Source organism: Orycteropus afer, unplaced genomic scaffold, assembly GCF_000298275.1.
Source record: "Orycteropus afer afer isolate SDZICR_OR568_19922 unplaced genomic scaffold, OryAfe1.0 scaffold00405, whole genome shotgun sequence".
In the NCBI taxonomy this organism is placed as follows: domain Eukaryota; kingdom Metazoa; phylum Chordata; class Mammalia; order Tubulidentata; family Orycteropodidae; genus Orycteropus; species Orycteropus afer.
In genome coordinates, this window is record NW_006921992.1 from 323,347 (window position 1) to 341,551 (window position 18,205).

The window sequence follows — 18,205 nt, forward strand, 5'->3', positions numbered from 1 at the left end:
AGGGTTTCCTAGGTTGTGATCTTCACAGGAGCAGATGGCCAGGTCTTTCTCCCACAGACCCTCTGAATGTGTTTGAAGCACTAACCTTTCAGTGAGCAGCCAAGTGATCAAATGCCTGCATCACCAGGACTCCAAGTTCAGCCTCTTGGAGCCAGCAAACCTTGGAGGTCCTGGCCTTGTAGACTCACCTGCCATGGCCATCTTTAGGTAGCTTCTGTCCTTGTCCTGTGTCTGCTTGCTGACTTGTGGTGGCGAAATGGTTAAGCACAAAGCTGCTAACCAACTGGCTGGAGGTGTGAACCAACCCAGAGGTTCTGCAGGAGAAAGACGTGGTGATCTCCTCCCGTGAAGACGACAGTCTATAGACAACCCTATGGGGCCGTTCTGCTCTGTCACACGTGTGGCTGAGTCAGAATCAACTTGACAGCACATGCACGGATAGGACCTCATGAACATAACCAAGAAAACCCTATTTCCACACAGAATCACATCCACAGGGATAGGGGTCAGGATTCCAACACACATTGTTTTTTTGGGGGGGAGGGAGTGTTTCACAGTTCAATCCCCAACACCTGTATTAATGTATTCGTTTCTTTGGGCTGCTGTAACACAATGTACATGGCTTAGAAGATCAGAAATTTCCTTTCTCAAAGTTTTGGAGGCTAGGAGTCCAAATTCAAGTGTGTGGGCAAGGCCATGCTCCCTCTGCAGGCTCCAGGGGAGGATCCGTCCTTGCTCTCCCAGCCTCCGGTGGTTCCCGGCAGCCCCTGGGATCCCTTGGTTTGTAGATGCTTCACTCCAGTGTCTGGCTCCATCGTCACGTTGGTCATCGTTCCACTGTGTCTCTTCTCCCCTTTGATAAGGATAGCATCCAGATGGGATTAGGACCCACTCTAAAAACTAAACCAAACCCACTGCCATTGAATCAATTCTGACTCCTAGCAACCCTATACGACAGAGTAGAACTGCCCCATAGACTTTCCAAGACATAAATCTTTCAGGAAGCAGACTGCCTCATTTTTCTCTTGAAGAGCGGCCAGTAGGTTTGAACTGGCAAACTTTTGGTTAGTAGCTGAATGTTCTAACCACTGCACCACCAGCGCTCCTAAGTGGAAATAATGTCTTGTTAACTGATAACATCTTTGAAGACCCTATTTCCAAACAAGTTCACATTCACAGGTATCAGGGGCTAAGACTTCCACATATCTTTCTGGGAGACACAATTTAACCCATAACACCCAGCTAGAAAATCTCAGTGGTCAGATTCTCCCACCAACTATTTTGAAATCTTTTTGACTCCCAACTATTCCAGGGGGTAAAATGATAGAAAAAGAAACAAACCTTAGATACTGGAGAATGGGCTTTTGTGAAAATGCTTGTTGCATGTTTTTTTAAAAAAGAAAGAAAGAAAGAAAGAAATGGGCATGAGCAACTCTCGGTGGGCTGAAGTCTGGGAGGGCTTCCAGGAAGAGACAAGCCTGAGCGGGGAGCACAGTGGGCAGCCAGGGTCTCCAGGGGTAGGGAGGCCAGTTGGGGAGACACTTCTACTGTGAGCAAAGGCAGAGCTGAGTAGGGTGTTGGGAGCCTGGAGTTGCAGGTCAGAAGTCAGTGGGAGGTAAGCAGACTTCAGCCAGTTTGAGGGCAGAGAGGGTACCTAGGAGAATGGTTTAGCCAGGGCTTCAGAGCTGAGCTTGGGCAGAGAAACAGAAGTGGTTCCTAGACATGAAGGAGAGGAGAGCAATGGCCTTGACTGAGGGTGGGGAATAGGCTCCTGGTGCAGAATGCAGCAGATAAGTCTATGGATTCTCAAATCAGAGTCCTGTATTCAAATCAAGCAAAGACAACCTCCTTAAGCCTCACTGTCTTCATCTGTGCAATAGTGGTTCATTTATTAAAAGTGTTCACCCAGTGAGTATGTAATAAATGCTAGCCATGGATACACATTCTCTGTATAAATAACATGCCCCTCCTCTGCTCTAATCCCTCCCATGGCTCCCACTTCACCAGAGAAAACACCAAGGGCCTCACCAAGGCCTTTGGGGACTTGGCTCCCATTATCTTTTCAGCCCCATTGCCTACCACTCCCCTCCTCTTGCTCACTTGACTCTTTGCACCTGCTGTCCTCTCTGCCTGAAATGCTGTTCCCCCAGAATGCCAAATGCCCCTGACCCTTTCAGGTCTTTGCTCAACTGTCATCTCACTCAGGCTTTCCCTGACACCCTACTTAAAATCTGCAAACTTCCTGCCCCAAACCCCCATTCTTTTACCTTGCTTGACTTTTCTTTTTTAAAGAAGCTTTCTATTGTGGTTTGGGTGAAATTTTACAAAGCAGAATCATTTTACATTCAACAGCTCATACACATTTTGTTTTGTGACCCTGGTTACATTCCCCGCAATGTAAGAGCTCTCCTCCCACTTCCTCCCCATGGTTACCCTTTCCCGTGTCCTTCTTGCCTTTGCATTCCTGCCTCCCTAGCTATCTCCCCGTGCAAATGCTGCCCTTCTGATCTCCGGCAGATTGTAGTAAGGAGTGCCTCTCTCTAGTGTAGGTGTTCAGCTTGTAGGCCTATCTATTGTTTGGCTAACAGTTAAGCCACAGGAGTGAGTTCAATTCCAGCCCAGAAGGGTGACTCAGGGCCATAGTCTCAGGGGTTTCACCAGACACTATTAGACCAGTAAGCTCTAGTTGCTACTCACCAAACTAAGATGTGGAACCATATTTTTGTATACCATGTTGTGCCAATTGAGCTTGATGTTCCCTGCGACCATAGTTCCCCAGCCCATGCCTTTTCTTTTTAATAGCACTTCTTGTTGTTTTGTTTGGGGCCATACAGTGATTTTTGACTCAGCATGTCCATGTGACAGAGTAGAACTCTCTCATCATGCTTTCTAGGTGGCAATCTTTACAAAAGCAGATTGCCACATCTTTCTTCCATAGAATCACCGGGTGGGTTCAAACTGCTGACCTTTCAATTAGCAGCCAAGTGCTTAACTCTTGGGCCACCGAACCAAAAAATAACCAAACCCATTTTTGTGGAGTCTATTTTGACGTTGTTGTTGTTGTTGTTGTTGTCAGGTGCCCTTGAGTCAGCTCCAATTCATAGTGACCCGACCCCATGTACAACAGAATGAAACTCTGCCTGGTCCTGAGCCAGTCTTGAAATCCTTGCTAGACCTGAGCTCACTGTTGCAGCTACTGTGTCGATCCATCTCGTTGAGGGCCTCCCCCTTTTTCTCTGACCCTCCACTTTACCAGGCATGACATCCTTCTCCAGGGATTGTTCCCTTCTGATAACGTGACCAAAGTAGGTGAGATGGAGTCTGGCCATTCTGGCTTCCAAGGAGCATTTGGGCTGCACTTCCTCCTAGACAGATTTGTTAGTTCTTCTGGCAGTCCATGGTACTTTCAGTATTCTTCACCAGCACCACAACCCAAAAGCATCAACTCTTCCTCAGTCTTCCTTATTTATTGTACAGCTTTCACATGCATAGAAGGTGACTGAAAATACCATGGCTTGGGTTAGGTGCACCTTAGTCTTCAAAGAGACATCTTTGCTCTTCAGAACTTTGTTTTTGTTGATGTGCCATCGAGTCAGACCCGACTCATAGCGACCCCTCCTTGGGTTTCCGAGACAGTATCACTACAGAAGTAAACTGCCCAACTTTCCTTCCGAGGAGTGACTGGTGGGTTTGAACTGCTAGGCTTCTGGTTAGCAGTCAAGTGCCTTAGGCACTATGCCACCAGACCTCCTTTCAGAACTTCAAAGAGGTCTTTTGCAGCCTAGTTGCCCAGTGCAATACAACATCTGATTTTTTGGCCACTGCTTCCACGGGTGTTGATTGTGGATCCAAGTCATATGAAATCTTTGACAACTTCAATCTTTTCTGCATTTATCGTGATGCTGCTTATTGGTCCAGTTGTGAGGATTTTCATTTTCTTTATGTTGAGGTGTAATCCATACTGCAGACTGTATTCTTCAACCTTCATCAGTAAGTGCTTCAAGTCATCTTCATTTTCAGCGAGCAAGGCTGTATCGTATGCACAGTGCAGGTTGTTAATGAGTCTTCCTCCAATCCTGATGCAGCATTCTTTGTCATATAGTCCAGCTTCTTGGATTATTTGCTCAGCATACAGATTGAATAAGTGTGGGGAAAAGATACAACCCTGACACACTCCCTTCCTGATTTTAAACCATGACTATACCATGGCTATAAACGAGAATTCTGACTATTTGTTGTTATGTGCCATCGAGTCGGACCGATTCTGACTATAGCACTGCTAAAGGACAGAGTAGAATTGTCCCATAGGGTTACCAGGGCTCCTTTATTAATACTTAACGACTTCTACCTTTTGCCGCAATTAATGTTATTCCATTTATTCATTATTGTCTGTCTCCCGCCTGCCCCACTGTCAACTCCACAAGGGGAGGGCTCTTGGTCTGTTTTATTAACTGATATCTCCCCAACGTCCTAGAACAGTGCATAAAGTAGGCGCCACCTGAATGATTACTGCTGTTGTTAGCTGCTGTGGAGTCTGCTGCGACTCGTAGCGACCCTGTGTACCACAGAAGGACACAGTGTCCTGTCCTGTGCCAGCCTCACAATTTTTGCTATATCTGAGCTCATAGTTGCATGATGACTACGATCAGTCATATCTCCACCTTCCCTAGGGGTAAGGGCTGTGCCTGCCACACAAGAAGGAGGCATTGTCTTCGGTGGGCACTTGGTTAGCTCTGCGTCTCCACCCTCTCGCAGGTGACGTCGTGTCCCGAGACGACCGCGACTGCCCTCCTGCGAAACGGGATGCCCCTGAGCGACTTCCTCAAGGCCTCGCACTTTGCGTTGGGGCCCGACTTGCGGCTGCGCGAGGGCACCATGTACTCAACATCGTGCCGAGACTTCCAGGCCCACCCAGGAGTCACCTACCAGCCACCGCACCGCCAGCCGCCGCCTGCGCTCCTCTTCCAGCAGGACGCACGCTGGGCGCTGGAGGAGCGCGTGTCGGAGTCGCACCGCATGTACCAGCCAGTGCCGCTAGGGACCGCGCTGTCGGACAAACAGGCGCGGGAGCGCACGCTCGCCTTGCAAGCCACCAACCTGCACATGCACGCGGACGCGCACGAGGGCATCTCCATCCCCAACTCGCGCGCTGTATACCGCTGGCCGGAGCTGCCTGCGCGCGCCAGTGAGCAGGTCCGCAGGGCGCACCTCATCTTCGCCGGCGACTCGGTGCCACCCGGCGACCGCGCCAAGCTGGGCATCCCGCTCACCACGTACCAAGCACTCTTCCCGCCTCACGACGCCTACCCGCAGCCTCGCGCTCCCTGCCAACACCTCGGTGAGAGCGCACCCAGGCGGCCGGGGCGATTGGCTTTACCACCAGAAAGTCTCAAGACAGGAGGGGAGAAGGGATTCAGCAGCCCAGGAGACATTTGACAATGTCTGGAGACATTTTTGCTTGTCATGACTGGGAGGGAGGTGCTATATAGAGTGGTGGAGGCCAGGGATGCAGCTCTACACCATACAGTGTGCAGGACAGCACCTGGCACAAAGAATGATCCAGCCCCGGGATCCATATTACACACACTCACCGCCATCGAGTCATCTCCGACTCATAGCAACCCCTTTTGGGTTTCGGAGGCAGTAAATCTTTACGGAAGTAGATTGCTCTATCTTCCTTCCACACAGGAACTGGTGGGTTTAAACCACCAACCTTCTGGTTAGTGGTGAAATGCCTTAGGCGCTGCACCACCAGAGCTCCTTAGTGTCAATATTGGGGTCAGACAAATCTGCTAAGTAATCCCCCTCAGCCTTGCCAGTTCAGTAGCTGTGTAAGTCTGAGCAAGCTGACCCCCCCAAGCTCAGTTTCCTCACCTGTGAAATGGGTGCAATAGTAAAACCTCACTCCAGAGGAGCTGGTGAAGCCGAAATAGCCCTGGCATACTGTGAACACTCCATAATGAGCAGCTGCCGCGTGTGTTATTGTCCAATCCTGTGACTCCAGGGCTTCTCTGGCAGGCGTCACCAGCTAGTGTCCCTCCAAGCTGGGCTCAGAGACTGTCACACCCACAACTCTGAGTCTCGCTCCTACCTTCTATGATTTCTGGCAAATCACTTAACCTCTCTGAGCTTCGGGGAGGCTGTGAGATAGAACAAAGAAGCCCAGGCCCCTGGATGGGGTGAGCACTAGCATAGATACCCGACTCCACAAACCAAACTCACTGCCAATGAGTTGATTCCAGCTCATACCAACCCCCACTAGGTCTCCAAGGCTGTGAATATTTATGGAAGTAGATTGCCTCATCTTCCTTCCACGGAGCGGCTGGTGGGTTTGAACCACTGACCTTTTGGTTAGCAGCTGAATGCCTCATCCTTTATGCCACCAGAGCTCCTTCTTGACTCCATACTGGATCATTATTGTTATTGTTATTATTTGGGGGGTTTCCCAACAGTCCTCAGGATAGACTGAGTCAGGTCTAGCTGGCTCCCCTTCCCACAGCGGGGCATGCGTCCTTCCCTTGACTCAATCTGTCTCTCTCCCTTCTTGCCCATCCTCAGGAGGCCTCAGTCCCCTCAAGGGGGACCACAGGACACAGGAGCACAGCACCTCCTACCAGAGACAGTTCCAGGCCTTGCCGGGGTCACCCGCCTTGATGTGTAAGAGGGTAAATTGAGGCCAGGCTGGGCCGCTGGGAGGGCAGCTACAGGCTGTCCTGGTCATCCCAACCCTGTTTGCCCGCAGGCCTCCTCCAGTGTGGAATTGGGAGACTGTGAGATTGGCTATGGGCACCTGTGCTCTGAGCAGAAGCAGGCCTACAGGTCCCAGGGTCTGCCCCCAGACAGGTACAAGGGGACCGTGGCTTCCCACAAGATGGGTAAAGGGTTCTTCGCGGCATGTGGGATGTGCTTAAATCCATTAGGCCAGGCCCATCGCTGTGCAGCATCTTTCGCTATTAGCGTTCCAAGCCTTGGCCATTACGCAACCTGCCCTCTCGCGCGGCCTCCTCCCAGGCCACGGCCCGCCCCTTTCTGGAACCACCTAACTTGTTGCCTCTGTCAGACTCCGGCTCCACCCCTGAGCAGGGAGCCTACCCTGCCTGGCCCAGACCCAGGCCTCCTCAGCATCGCCCCAGCTCCACCCTTCCTCCCGGCTCCGCCCCTTTCCAACTTCACCACTGCCCCAGTCCTCACCCCTGAGCCCGCCCGCCCTCCGGCCAGGTGGCTCCCACCTTTCCTGCAGGTATGACAAGGCCCAGGCTGCGGCCCATGTCCACTACGTGAATATTCGTCCTGGAGACGGCCTCTTCCACGATGCCACTACCATGGGCCAGCACTTCTACGCCCGAGAGACAGGTGAGAGCCTGCTGCTTGCCTTGGCCCCTCCCCCTGAAGGCTGCTGCCCAGAGGGCCTCGGCATCGACTCTGCCATTGGCAGAGCCTTTTGTTCTTCACCACGACCGGACTCCGCTGTCGCACATCCTGGAAGGAAACCAGCACCCCGGTCCAGGCAGCCTCATCACCTCCACGCGGTTTTTCCTCGGCCAGGTCAGCAGGATGGGGAGAAGGCCACAGAACCCACCAGAGAAAAGGGCTTCCCAGCAGAACCAACCAATAGCAGGTGCAAAGGCCCTGGGGTGGCATCGAACTTGGCTTATATGAGGGAATCTCCTTGATCTATCTGAGTCATCTAGGGTAAGTCTTTTAACAGCTATGGGCTTCAGTGGCACTGACTGTAAAATGAGGTAACTAACCACTCCCAAGGAGCTCTGGTAGAGTAGGGCCTAAGACATTTGACTGCTAACCAGAAGGCTGGTGGTTCAAATCCACCAACCACTCCTCGGAAGGCAGGTTGGACAATCTACTTCCATAAAGACACCGCCTCGGAAACCCAAGGAGGGATCACTATGAGTCGGGTCCAACTCCATTGCAGGTAACAACAACCACTCCCAGCGCGATTGTAGGGGGTTCAGAGGAGGCGAGGGAGCTGTCCAAGGTCACATAGGGCGGACCTGGGCCTTGGGACATCCAACAGCAGGGGGGTTCCCAGATGCCTTATGGTCCTACAGCCACCGCCCCTAAACCAGCCATGCGGCCGCCACTTGCCCCACGAGAAACTGCAGAGTCATGTGACTCTAGGGGAGGCGTCGCTGCTCAGACACTTCTTTCAGACCTCGATGGGTTCGGACTACCTAGCCCCGGAGTCGCAGCGGCCCCTGAAAGCGCTCAACCTACACCTCCACCAGAGCAACCTGCCGAGGGGCACAGGCAGTGAGCGCGGTCCCGCCCCCTCTGGAAAGCCCCGCCTCTTCCATGGCTCTGGCCTTGCCCCGGCTGGTGTCGCCCCTCCCACTTGCCTGACTCTGGCTCCTCCTCTCTGAGGTCCAGATCAGAGCCTGAATTTATCAGGATCCTTGTTCCACTCCAGTCAATCCCGTCCCTCTTGGCCCTGGCCTTGGCCCCGCCCCTGGTACTACCCCAGGCTCCGCGCTGGAACCCTCCCCACTGTCTCGCACGGCCCGCCCCTTTGGTCCTGCTTGGTCTCCTTCAGTCCCTCAGCTCAGTCGTCCCCACTCACATCTCCAGAGACAGACTTTTTAACCACGAACCAGAAGATGCTGAAGCCACACAGAACAGGTCCGGCTCGCAGGACTGAGGAGATGCTTCAGCGGGTGAGGGAGGACACGGGGTTACACTCCTGACCAGGTCAGCCCCAAATCAAGCCGAGGTCACCAGTATTATCACAGGGCAATTGGAGTGTCTTATCTAGACTCAGAGGAGTGCAAAACCAGCTCAGAGTCACTCTAGGGTCACCCTAGGCACAGGGTCATCTTAATGTCATCCTAGTTCACCCCAGGGTCAGGGTCAGTTCAAGGGCATCTTTGTATCACCAGCATCAAGATCAACACAGGGTTATACCCAGAGCTGAGGGCTGCTCTAGACAGGGTGACTAGAGTCACCCCAGCCCTGCAGTCACTCCAGGGCCACCCCTGGTTTCACTCTGACTTTTCATTGAGCTCCAGCATAGACCAGCCTGGGACCCAGTCACCAGCCAAGCCTGGTTGAGCCTCTGGCCAGCTTTGATGCTCCCAGAGTGTGTGGGCACCATGGGGTGGCCTGGGTGGGTCCCCCCAGGCTGCCTGGCCAGCCTGCCCACCCCTTCTCCACAGTGCAAGTACAGCCACATGGAGCCCCCACTGGGCAGACAACGCACCTTCTCAACCCGCTACCAGGAGGAGTTTCCCTACAAGTACCAGGGCCCGGTGGTGCTGAGCTCTGCCGACACTCAGGAGAGCCACATGTTCCCGGGCACGCCTTGCCAGTTGCACTACAAGGAAAGGAAGGACCCCCGGGCCCCCCAGACTCCCACCTACCCATGCCACAGCAAGCAATAAACACCACCTCAGCTACAACCCTGGTCCTTCCCCAACACACTCTTATCACCCAGATGTTCAAGCAAGAGCTTGAGGGGCAGGGGCTGGAGGGAGGGCTGTGTAGGCCGTGAATGACTTCATTGAGAAACCCTGGATGCTCAGGCACTTCTGCAGTTGCCTTACTCTGAGCAGGGAGGTCATTTCAACAAAGGCTCAGTGGTAGGACCCCGTGTAAGGTATCAGGCAGCAGAGGTGAGTAGTGATTGATGGGGAGTAAGGAGCTCTGGTAGCATAGTGCCGAAGGCATTTGACTGCTAACCAGAAGGCTGGCGATTCAAACTTACCAGCCACTCCTCGGAAGGAAGGTTGGCCAATCCACTTCCATAGTGATACCATCTTGGAAAACCAAGGAGGGGTCGCTATGAGTTGGACCTGACTCGACAGCAGTGAGTTTTTGTTTTGGTTTGGTTTTTTTGTATGGCGATAGTATGATGAGGGTTTGAGAAGACCAGCCCCTGGGGCTAGATGGTTGGAGCTGTTGGGTGCCATTGAAACCTTTCTGATTTAACCACCCCACATGACAGAGTATAATTGCCCCATAGCATTCCCTTGGCTGTTATCCTTCCAGAAGCAGATCACCAAGTCTATTCTTCTATGAAGCCACTGGGTGGATTCAAACCACCAACCTTTAGGTTAGCAGCCAGGTGCTTAACTGTTGCACCACCAGGGCTGCTGGGGCTTGGATGGAAAGGGTTCAAATCCTGACTCCTCTGCATCCTGGGTTTACTCATCTGTAAAATAGAGATAAATTGTAACTCCCTTGTTGCTGTTAGCTGCTGCCGGTCAAATCAGCCCCCAATTCATGGTGACCCCATGCACAGTAGATCAAACCGTTGTGATCCCTAGGGTTTTCATAGGCTGATTTTCACAAGTAAATTTCCAGGCCTTTCTTCCTGTCGTAGTCTGGAAGCTCTGTTGAAACCTGTTTAGCAACATGCAAGTCTCTACTGATAGACAGTGTTTCACTGCTATTCATAAGGTTTTCACTGGCCAATTCTTTGAGAAGTGAATGTCCTCGGCCTCCCCGATTACCTACCACAAGTGTGTCTTTTTACCTACCACAAGTGTGTCTTTTTCTGATTTTTAACAACCAAATGAGAGCTGCATTGGTGGTTCAGTGGCAGAATTCTCACTTTCCACACAGGAGACCTCCGTCAGATCCCCAGCCAATGCCCCACATGGGCAGCTGCCCCCACCTGTCTATCAGTTGTTGTTGTTGTTGGTAGGTGCCACCAGTCGGCTGCAACTCATAGTGACCCTATGTTCAACAGAATGAAACACTGCCCAGTCCTGTGCCAGCCTCACAATACTTGCTATATGGGAGCCCATCATTGCAGCCACTGTGTCAATTCATCTCATTGAAGGTCTTCCCCTTCTTCACCGACCCTCCACTTTACCAACCACAATATCCTTCTCCAGGGAATGGTCCCTTCTGACAACTGACCAAAGTAGGTGAGACAAAGTCTGACCATTCTCACTTCCAAGGAGCATTCTGGCTGCACTTCTTCCAGGGCAGATTTGTTCATTCTTCTGGCAGTCCATGGTACTTTCAGTATTCTTCCCCAATACCACAATTCAAAAGCATCAAGTCTTTGGTCTTCCTTATCCATTGTCCAGCTTTCACATGCATAAGAGGTGATTGAAAACACCATGGCTTGAGTTAGGCACACCTTAATCTTCAAAGTGACATCTTTACTTCTTAACACTTTAAAGAGGTCTTTTGCAGCAGGTTTGTCCAGTACAATACACAATGGGAGGGGTATTTCTCCTTTCTGCAGATAAAGATGCGGAGGGGAGAGGAAGACAAGGTGGAGTGGGATTGACACAGCTGGAAAGCTGAGTGGTGCTGGCTAGCTCAGAGTTGTGTCCAGGGTAAACTGCCAAAAGCTATTAGGACCTGAAGAAGCCCTAGTGGTGCAATAGTGAAGCACTTGGCTGCTAACAGAAAGGCTGGTGCCATTTCCAACCCATCAGTGCTTACACAAGAGAGAAGACTTGATGGTTTGTTTCTGTAAAGATTACAGTCATTGGAAACCTATGGGGCTGTTCCACTCTGTCCTGTTGAGGTGCCTGAGTTGGAATTGGCTTGATGGCATCCAACAACAACAGTACATGACAAGACCCAAGGGTGTAGGTGGATAATCAGGAATAAAATGACAAGGTCTAAAGAAGGAGGTTGGAGTGGGTCCCTGAAACCGGTGGTTGATAGAGCTTACCAAGCTTATTAAGGACCTTGGACAGCACCCCATCTCAAAGGCCTGGCATCTAAAGTCAGCACAAAAATTCCAGCTCTGTCTGGCATAGAATGGGCCTTGCTAGCTATGCCAACGGCCTACTGAGCATCCAGTTTCAGGGGAAGGATATGACTTGATGGTTCTGACTTTCTGGCCCTGGACTAAAACAAAGACCAAGGTTCTCAACCCAATGAGCCACTCGAAGCCAGCCTCAGGACACTCAGGAGCCTTTTCCCCATAGGTGGTAGTTCCTCAAGGCCAGGTTGCCATTTCCACAGGATGGAGTCCAGCTTCCAGTTCTACAGGGACAAGTTGGTCCTCTTGATTGTATCCATGTCTCTGGCTGCAGAGCCCCTCTTCCCCTTGCCATCTCTAGACAATGTGCAGACCCTCCAGGATTTCTCAGTCGAAGTACAATTGACACTTTGGGCTGGATAAGTCTTTGTTATGGGAGCCGTCATGTACATTGTAGGATGCTTAGCATTCCTGGTCTACCCATTAGATGCCAGTAGTACACCCGTTCCCCAGTAGTGACAACCAAAAGTGTCCCCTGAGGGGAAAAATTGTCCTTGTTGGAGAACAGCTGCAATAAACCCATTCTAGAATTATTTCCAGGACAAAATCTGTTTCTCCTGATAAGTCTAGTCTGCTCATTGTCTAGACGACTAGAGCAAAAGGACTTCCCTATCTGCCTTGCCTGCCAGGAAGCTCAGAAGACTTTGGTGTTTAGTTCCATGTGGCTCCAGTTGCAGGGTTACTTGTCTTCCTGACTAGATCCAGGAATGGTTTAAAGCAGCCTAGATGCCAGATGAGCTACCAAACTCACTGCCATTGAGTTGATCCCAACTCATAGCGACCCCTCCTTGGGTTTCAGATGCAGTATCTTTATGGAAGTAGATTGCCCAGTCTTCCTTCCAAAGAGTGGCTGGTGGGTGTGAACCATCATCCTTCTGATTAGCAGCCAAATGCCTTAGGCACTATGCCACCAGAGCTCCCAGATGAGCTACAGAGGGTAGGAATTACAAGGAGGCAGAGGTCAACACAACTTGAAACATTACCTAATGGAACGAACAAGCCTGGGGGTAGGGGGCTGTGGTAATTAAGTTTGTGAGTCAACTTGGCTGGGCCTGGTTGAGTGGTTGGGCAGCTGGATATAGTTATTCCTCATGATGAGACTGGTAATCAACTCCATGGTGGAATCTACTGTAAGCAACCGAATAGCTGTCTTAGGGATGTGGTCTGCTTCCTGTACATAAGGAGAAGCCTCGGGGAATGGTCGCTAGCTTATGGCACAGTTGGACCCTGCATGTAGCCATGTCATTGCTTAGCAGCCTGCCATGCTCTGCTGACCTTGGGACTTTCAATGGACTTGAATTAATGGTCTGCCATGCGGTTTGTTAACATCAGAACTGTGCGTTTTTACTTATCAACCTTGGGCTTGTCAGCCACAGCAGCCAGCAGCTGAGTGAAGAAAAGCCTCTAGCTCCAGTGAGCCAGAAGCAGGAGGCAGAGCTGAAGCCCAAGGTTGAGGGGCTTTCACCCAGCCCCTAAAGCCTGGCACTTTGAACTCAGACTTAAAGCCTCCAAACCATAAGATAATAAACTCCTGTTTGTTAAAGCCATCCCATTTGTGTTATATTCTTGTCAGAGTGGCACTAGGTAACCGGAACAGTGGCCAAGGTTGGGAAATTGATTGGAAATGTTTAATCAGTGCAGAAAGATGACATCAGGATGACTGGGAATGTGTTTTATCGATTAATGTTTATCCTTCCTATAATTGCCTCTCTCAAAAATAAAACAAGACAACAACAAACCAACATTTCAGGTGAACTACAAAACCCCAAAGTCTTACATAATAAGATGAATGAGCCCTAGTGGTGCAGCAGTTACGTGCTTGGCTGCTAATCAAAAGGTCAGCAGTTCAAACCCACCCAGCTGCTCTGCAAAGAACAGACCTGGAGGTCTGCTCCCATGGAGATTACAGCCTAGGAAACCCTATGGGGCAGTTCTACTTGGTCATGTGGGGTCAGCTATGACTCAGAATTGAACAACAATACGATGAATAAAACAAGCTTGAACATGGGAAACTGAGATTGATTTTCAAAGGACAGCTACTTTGTTGACAGTAAGCATCACCCAGAAGCAGAATTCAGACTTGCCATTTCCCTGCATTTCTGTCCTTGGGCAAGGGTCACACCCTGTTTCCTCATCTGTAAAATGGAATTGTGACAGTTCCTCTTTCATAGGGTGGTCCCAGGAATGAAATAAAATGTGTATGTACCATGCTTAGAACAGTCCCTGGTTCTGGAATACAGCTCATAAATGGAGCCTGATATTTTGTTAATGTCTTAGGTCATTTTTTGTTGTGACAGAAGCCCAGCTCTAGCAGAAAGATTTTACTGGCTTAGAAACAAGAAATGTCTAGAAATAGGTCATGGGTGGCTGTGTATCAGGAGTCTATCTCCCTCGCCTTCCCTAGCCCCAATGCTAATGACTAAGGCACCAAAGGAAGTCCCCCACAACATATCAGAATTTAAGGAACATTCTGATTGGCCCACTTGAATCACATAGCCATCTGTGGACCAATCACTGTGCTCAGGGATGTGGAACAGTGTGACTGGGTGGCCCAGCTCGCTCACCCAACCCTGGGAGATTGGATTCTGAAGACCCCACCCTTGATCTGTGAGTTTGGAGCCCAGCTTGGCAGTCTCTCATATCCTAGCAACAGACCTGTGCCTGCCCACCCCCTTAGCATCTACTTACACCAGGTTACAATCCTGAGGGAACAGAGAGGCTCAGCTAGTAGGCTCATCCCAATGAAAGTAACAGGTATCTTTGCCGACAGTGAGTGTTCAGTGTTTGGGAGTGGTCTAGGGTATCATGTGCCCCCAGTTATCTGATAACCCCAATCTTATCTCCTACCTCGTTACCTGCCTCCTCCTTCTCTGGCTTGGAGCAGAGAATTTAGCTCTGGCAATGGCAACCCCACACAAGCAAGCAGAAGCTTGTCTCACTCTGGGAAGCTCTGCATGGAGGCAGTTTGTTTCGTTATTGCAAGAGACCTTGCTGAAGGTGCAAGAATGCACCCACATATTCAAACATCCTGATATTTCCCCCTAAAGTCCCTCAAGCTGCAGCCTCAGAACACAAACACATGGCCACAGTCTCAAGATAAAGCAGGCAACAATTTAGTCAGAGGTCTTTCTTCTACACGACAGAGAATTCCAGTTTCCTGAGGACAGCTCTTCTATTGATTAGGCCATGCACTGCACATCCGGGCAAGCTGTGCACTGCACAAATCTAGGGAGCCCTATTCACGTCATAGTCCACGTGTGCGGTGGCCCTGGCCCTCTGCCCCACCTCTCCTCTGTCAATTCCACATTTTGCCAAGAACTGCTTTCTAAATCAGCTGAGACTGTCATGGATACAAGGGACAGGAACCCACTAAAAGTAGCTCAAGCACAAAGGAAATTGATTAACTCATGGTATTGGAAAGAATTAGAGCTTCTGGCATCAGGTTTGGCTATATCCAGAAGCTCAAGCAATAAAGCCAGAGCTGTCTCTCTGACTCTCACCACTGCGTACTGGCGTAGAACCTCAGCCTGCAGCCCTGACTGTGGGCAGAGTAATCCTTAGAGGTAGCTCATAATCCCAGAGGAAGACTGAGACTCTCATGTTTCTAGCATTACATTCTTATCCCAGATCCAATTACTGTGACCAGAGGATAGGCTTCTCTGACTAGTCAGTCTGGATTGTGTGGGATGGGGGGCTGTGTTAGACACGGCTCCATCTGGAGTACTGGAGGGGGTCTATAAGAGGAAAGGAAGATGGCTAGCAGAGGAAGGAGGAGAGATACTGAGCAGATAGAAACAACAGATGTCATTAGAATGATGACTTGTGATGGTTGTGATGGGAACATACAGGAGGCGGCCGGATGTGGAACCAGTGATAAAATCCAAATGAAGGCTCGAAATGCTCAGCTCTGCTCCAGGCTCCACACCCACTGCCACCAAGTCGATTCTGACTCACAGCGCCCCTAGAGGACAGAGTAGAACTGCTAAGGTTGCCCCATAGCGTTTCCCAGGCTGTGCATCTTTATGGAAGCAACCCATCAAAAACCAAACCCACTGCTAGTAGATCTTTACGGAAGTAGATTGCCTTGTCTTCTGTCCACAGAGTGGCCGGTCTGGTTAGCACTCAAATGCCTTAGGCTCTGTGCCGCTAAAGCTCCTTTATGGAAACAAAGCCCAAACCCAACCCACTGCTATCCTGTCAATTCTGACTCACAGTGTCCCTAGAGGACAGAGTAGAACTGCACCATAGAGTTTCCAAGGCTGTCAATCTTTACAGAAGCAAAGCCCAAACCAAACCCACTGCCTCCAGTCTATTCTGAACCACAGCGCCCCTAGAGGACAGAATGGAACTGCTCAACAGGGTTTTCAAGGCTGTAATTGTCTCTGGAAGCCTATGGCCACATCTTTCTCTTACCTAGGGGCTGGTGGCTTTGAACTGCCGACGTTCTGGTTAGCAGCTGAATGCCTTAACCTTTGTGTCACAGAAAGAGGAAATCAGGTCTCAAGCTATAAGTCCAACACAGATCTATAAAGTTCAAGTGGAAAGAGAGAAGCCGGCTGGAGGCCTCATTTGCTTGAAGCTATTATATTCCAGGGTAGTGGTTGTTGCTGCCATCAAGTCAGACCCCAACTCATGGTGACAATGTGCATGACAGAACAAAACACTGCCCAGTCCCGTGCCGTCCCCATGATCGTTGCAGATTGGACCATTGTGATCCATAGGGTCTTCATGGGCTGATTTTCAAAAGTAGATCGCCAGGCCTTTCTTCCTAGGCTTATCTAGAAGCTCTGCTGAAACCTCTTCAGCATTCTGGCAACACACAAGCCTCCACTGACAGACAGGCAGTAGCTGTGCATGAAATGCCCCTCCAACCGTGGGGTCTTGCCCATGTGGAGAGTAAGAATTTTGCCACTGAACTACCAGTATCTCATGTATTCCAGGGTAGGTGGCATCAAAACCAACTAGCCAGAGACCACCAGAAACACACCGACAGCCACAAAAGTTAGATTTATTTCACTTGCTCCAGTAATGGGGATGCTCCAGTAACAGGGACCACACACTGGAGAACTAACTATAGGCTGCCTCTTTAAGAGAGAGTTGTGGGGAGAGGGGAGGCTTCTCAGAGGATTTGAGTGTGTGCTGGGTAGATGTAAGGAGCTCTGGTGGTGCAGCGCCTGAGGTATCAGACTGCTAACTGGACGGTTGGCGGTTCAAAGCCACCAGCCACTCTGCGGAAGGAAGACTAGACAATCACAATCTACTTCCATAAAGATGTATCGCCTCAGAAACCCGATGGGGGCTGCTATGAGTCAGAATCAACTCGATGGCAGTGGGTTTGGTTTTTCTTTTTGGTTTTGGGTGGATTTAGAAGAGTTGAAGAAAGTAGAAGCAGTCCTAGGTTGGGGCTGTCAGGAAGGAGGGGGCAGATGGCAACTGGATATTCTGGCAATTTTTACTGTGGGTGGAGGAGGATGAAAGAGGGGTTGGCAGTGTCATTGGTAAGACGCAGCAGTCTCCCATGTTAGCAGCAAGAGGGGGGTGTGCATTCATTTTTGTGGTTGTAGAGTGTCCTTGTCTCTATCTTGGTTCAGACATGGTCACTGAGTGGCCTTGTCTGATCATTGTTTATATTCTGTGGCCGTTGTTTATGTTCAGTGGAGAATATCAGAGCCCAGCTGCCAGCTGCTGGGGCTGTTTTTCACTCCCTGTCTGCGTGGATCTGTGTCTCCAGGTAAACTTGCCCTGAGACCGTCTCAGTCCTGGCCCAGGTCCCGCAGAAGCCATCACAGGAGCGTCAGGCACACGGAGCACAGAGTCCACCAGGGACGGCAGGGACCCATCATCTGGGTAGGAGGACAGACACATGAGTTGAGTGTCCCCAACTCTGTTCCTGAGGGGGGCTTGTTAAGGGAGTTATTCCAAAGTAGTGGAGGATCCCAGGGTTAACAACAATTGGTGAAATGCTGGGTTAAGCGAGAAATGAATGGTTTTTTTTTTTTAATTTCAGGCCTTATCAGAGCCTTGACTATGATTCCCTGTATTTTGAGTCTGCAAGAGAGACAGTGTTTGGTGGTTTGGTTTTGTTTGTTTTGAACAAAGATTGAGTCAGAGACACGGCAAGACACAGTGAGACCCAGCAAGTGAGGGAGAGAGTGAGTGAGTGAGGAGAGAGAGAAAAAAAAGTGACAGAATGGAGGCAAAGAGAGGCTGGAACAGAGAAAGAGGCAAAGAGAGGGACAGGGACAAAGAGCCAGGGAGAGGGACAGATAGCTGAGGACAGTGGTAGAGAAAGTAACAGAACACAGGCAAGATAGATAAAAAGAGAGACAGGCACAGGGGGATTAAGAGAGGGACGGAGGCTAGAGACACAGAGGGACAGGGACAGCGATGGAGAGAGACCCAGGGCCAGGGCCGGGGCGGTGCGCGGGCAGGGCGCAGACAAAGGCGCGGCCGCGCGGCCGGAGC

At 50.6% G+C, this 18,205-nt stretch overlaps 1 protein-coding gene across 1 annotated transcript in view; it reads left to right on the forward strand.

Annotated features, from left to right (window-relative positions):
- The window catches only part of TEX45 (testis expressed 45), a 16,710-nt gene extending 7,318 nt beyond the window's left edge, over positions 1 to 9,392 (forward strand). The window contains exons 2-9 of the mRNA XM_007953698.2: positions 4,756 to 5,338; positions 6,559 to 6,665; positions 6,743 to 6,843; positions 7,241 to 7,353; positions 7,436 to 7,545; positions 8,067 to 8,268; positions 8,584 to 8,669; positions 9,168 to 9,392. Coding sequence (XP_007951889.2) covers positions 4,756 to 5,338; positions 6,559 to 6,665; positions 6,743 to 6,843; positions 7,241 to 7,353; positions 7,436 to 7,545; positions 8,067 to 8,268; positions 8,584 to 8,669; positions 9,168 to 9,392 — 1,527 coding nt within the window. The remainder of the gene's footprint in view (positions 1 to 4,755; positions 5,339 to 6,558; positions 6,666 to 6,742; positions 6,844 to 7,240; positions 7,354 to 7,435; positions 7,546 to 8,066; positions 8,269 to 8,583; positions 8,670 to 9,167) is intronic.
- Positions 9,393 to 18,205: the final 8,813 nt, after the last annotated feature.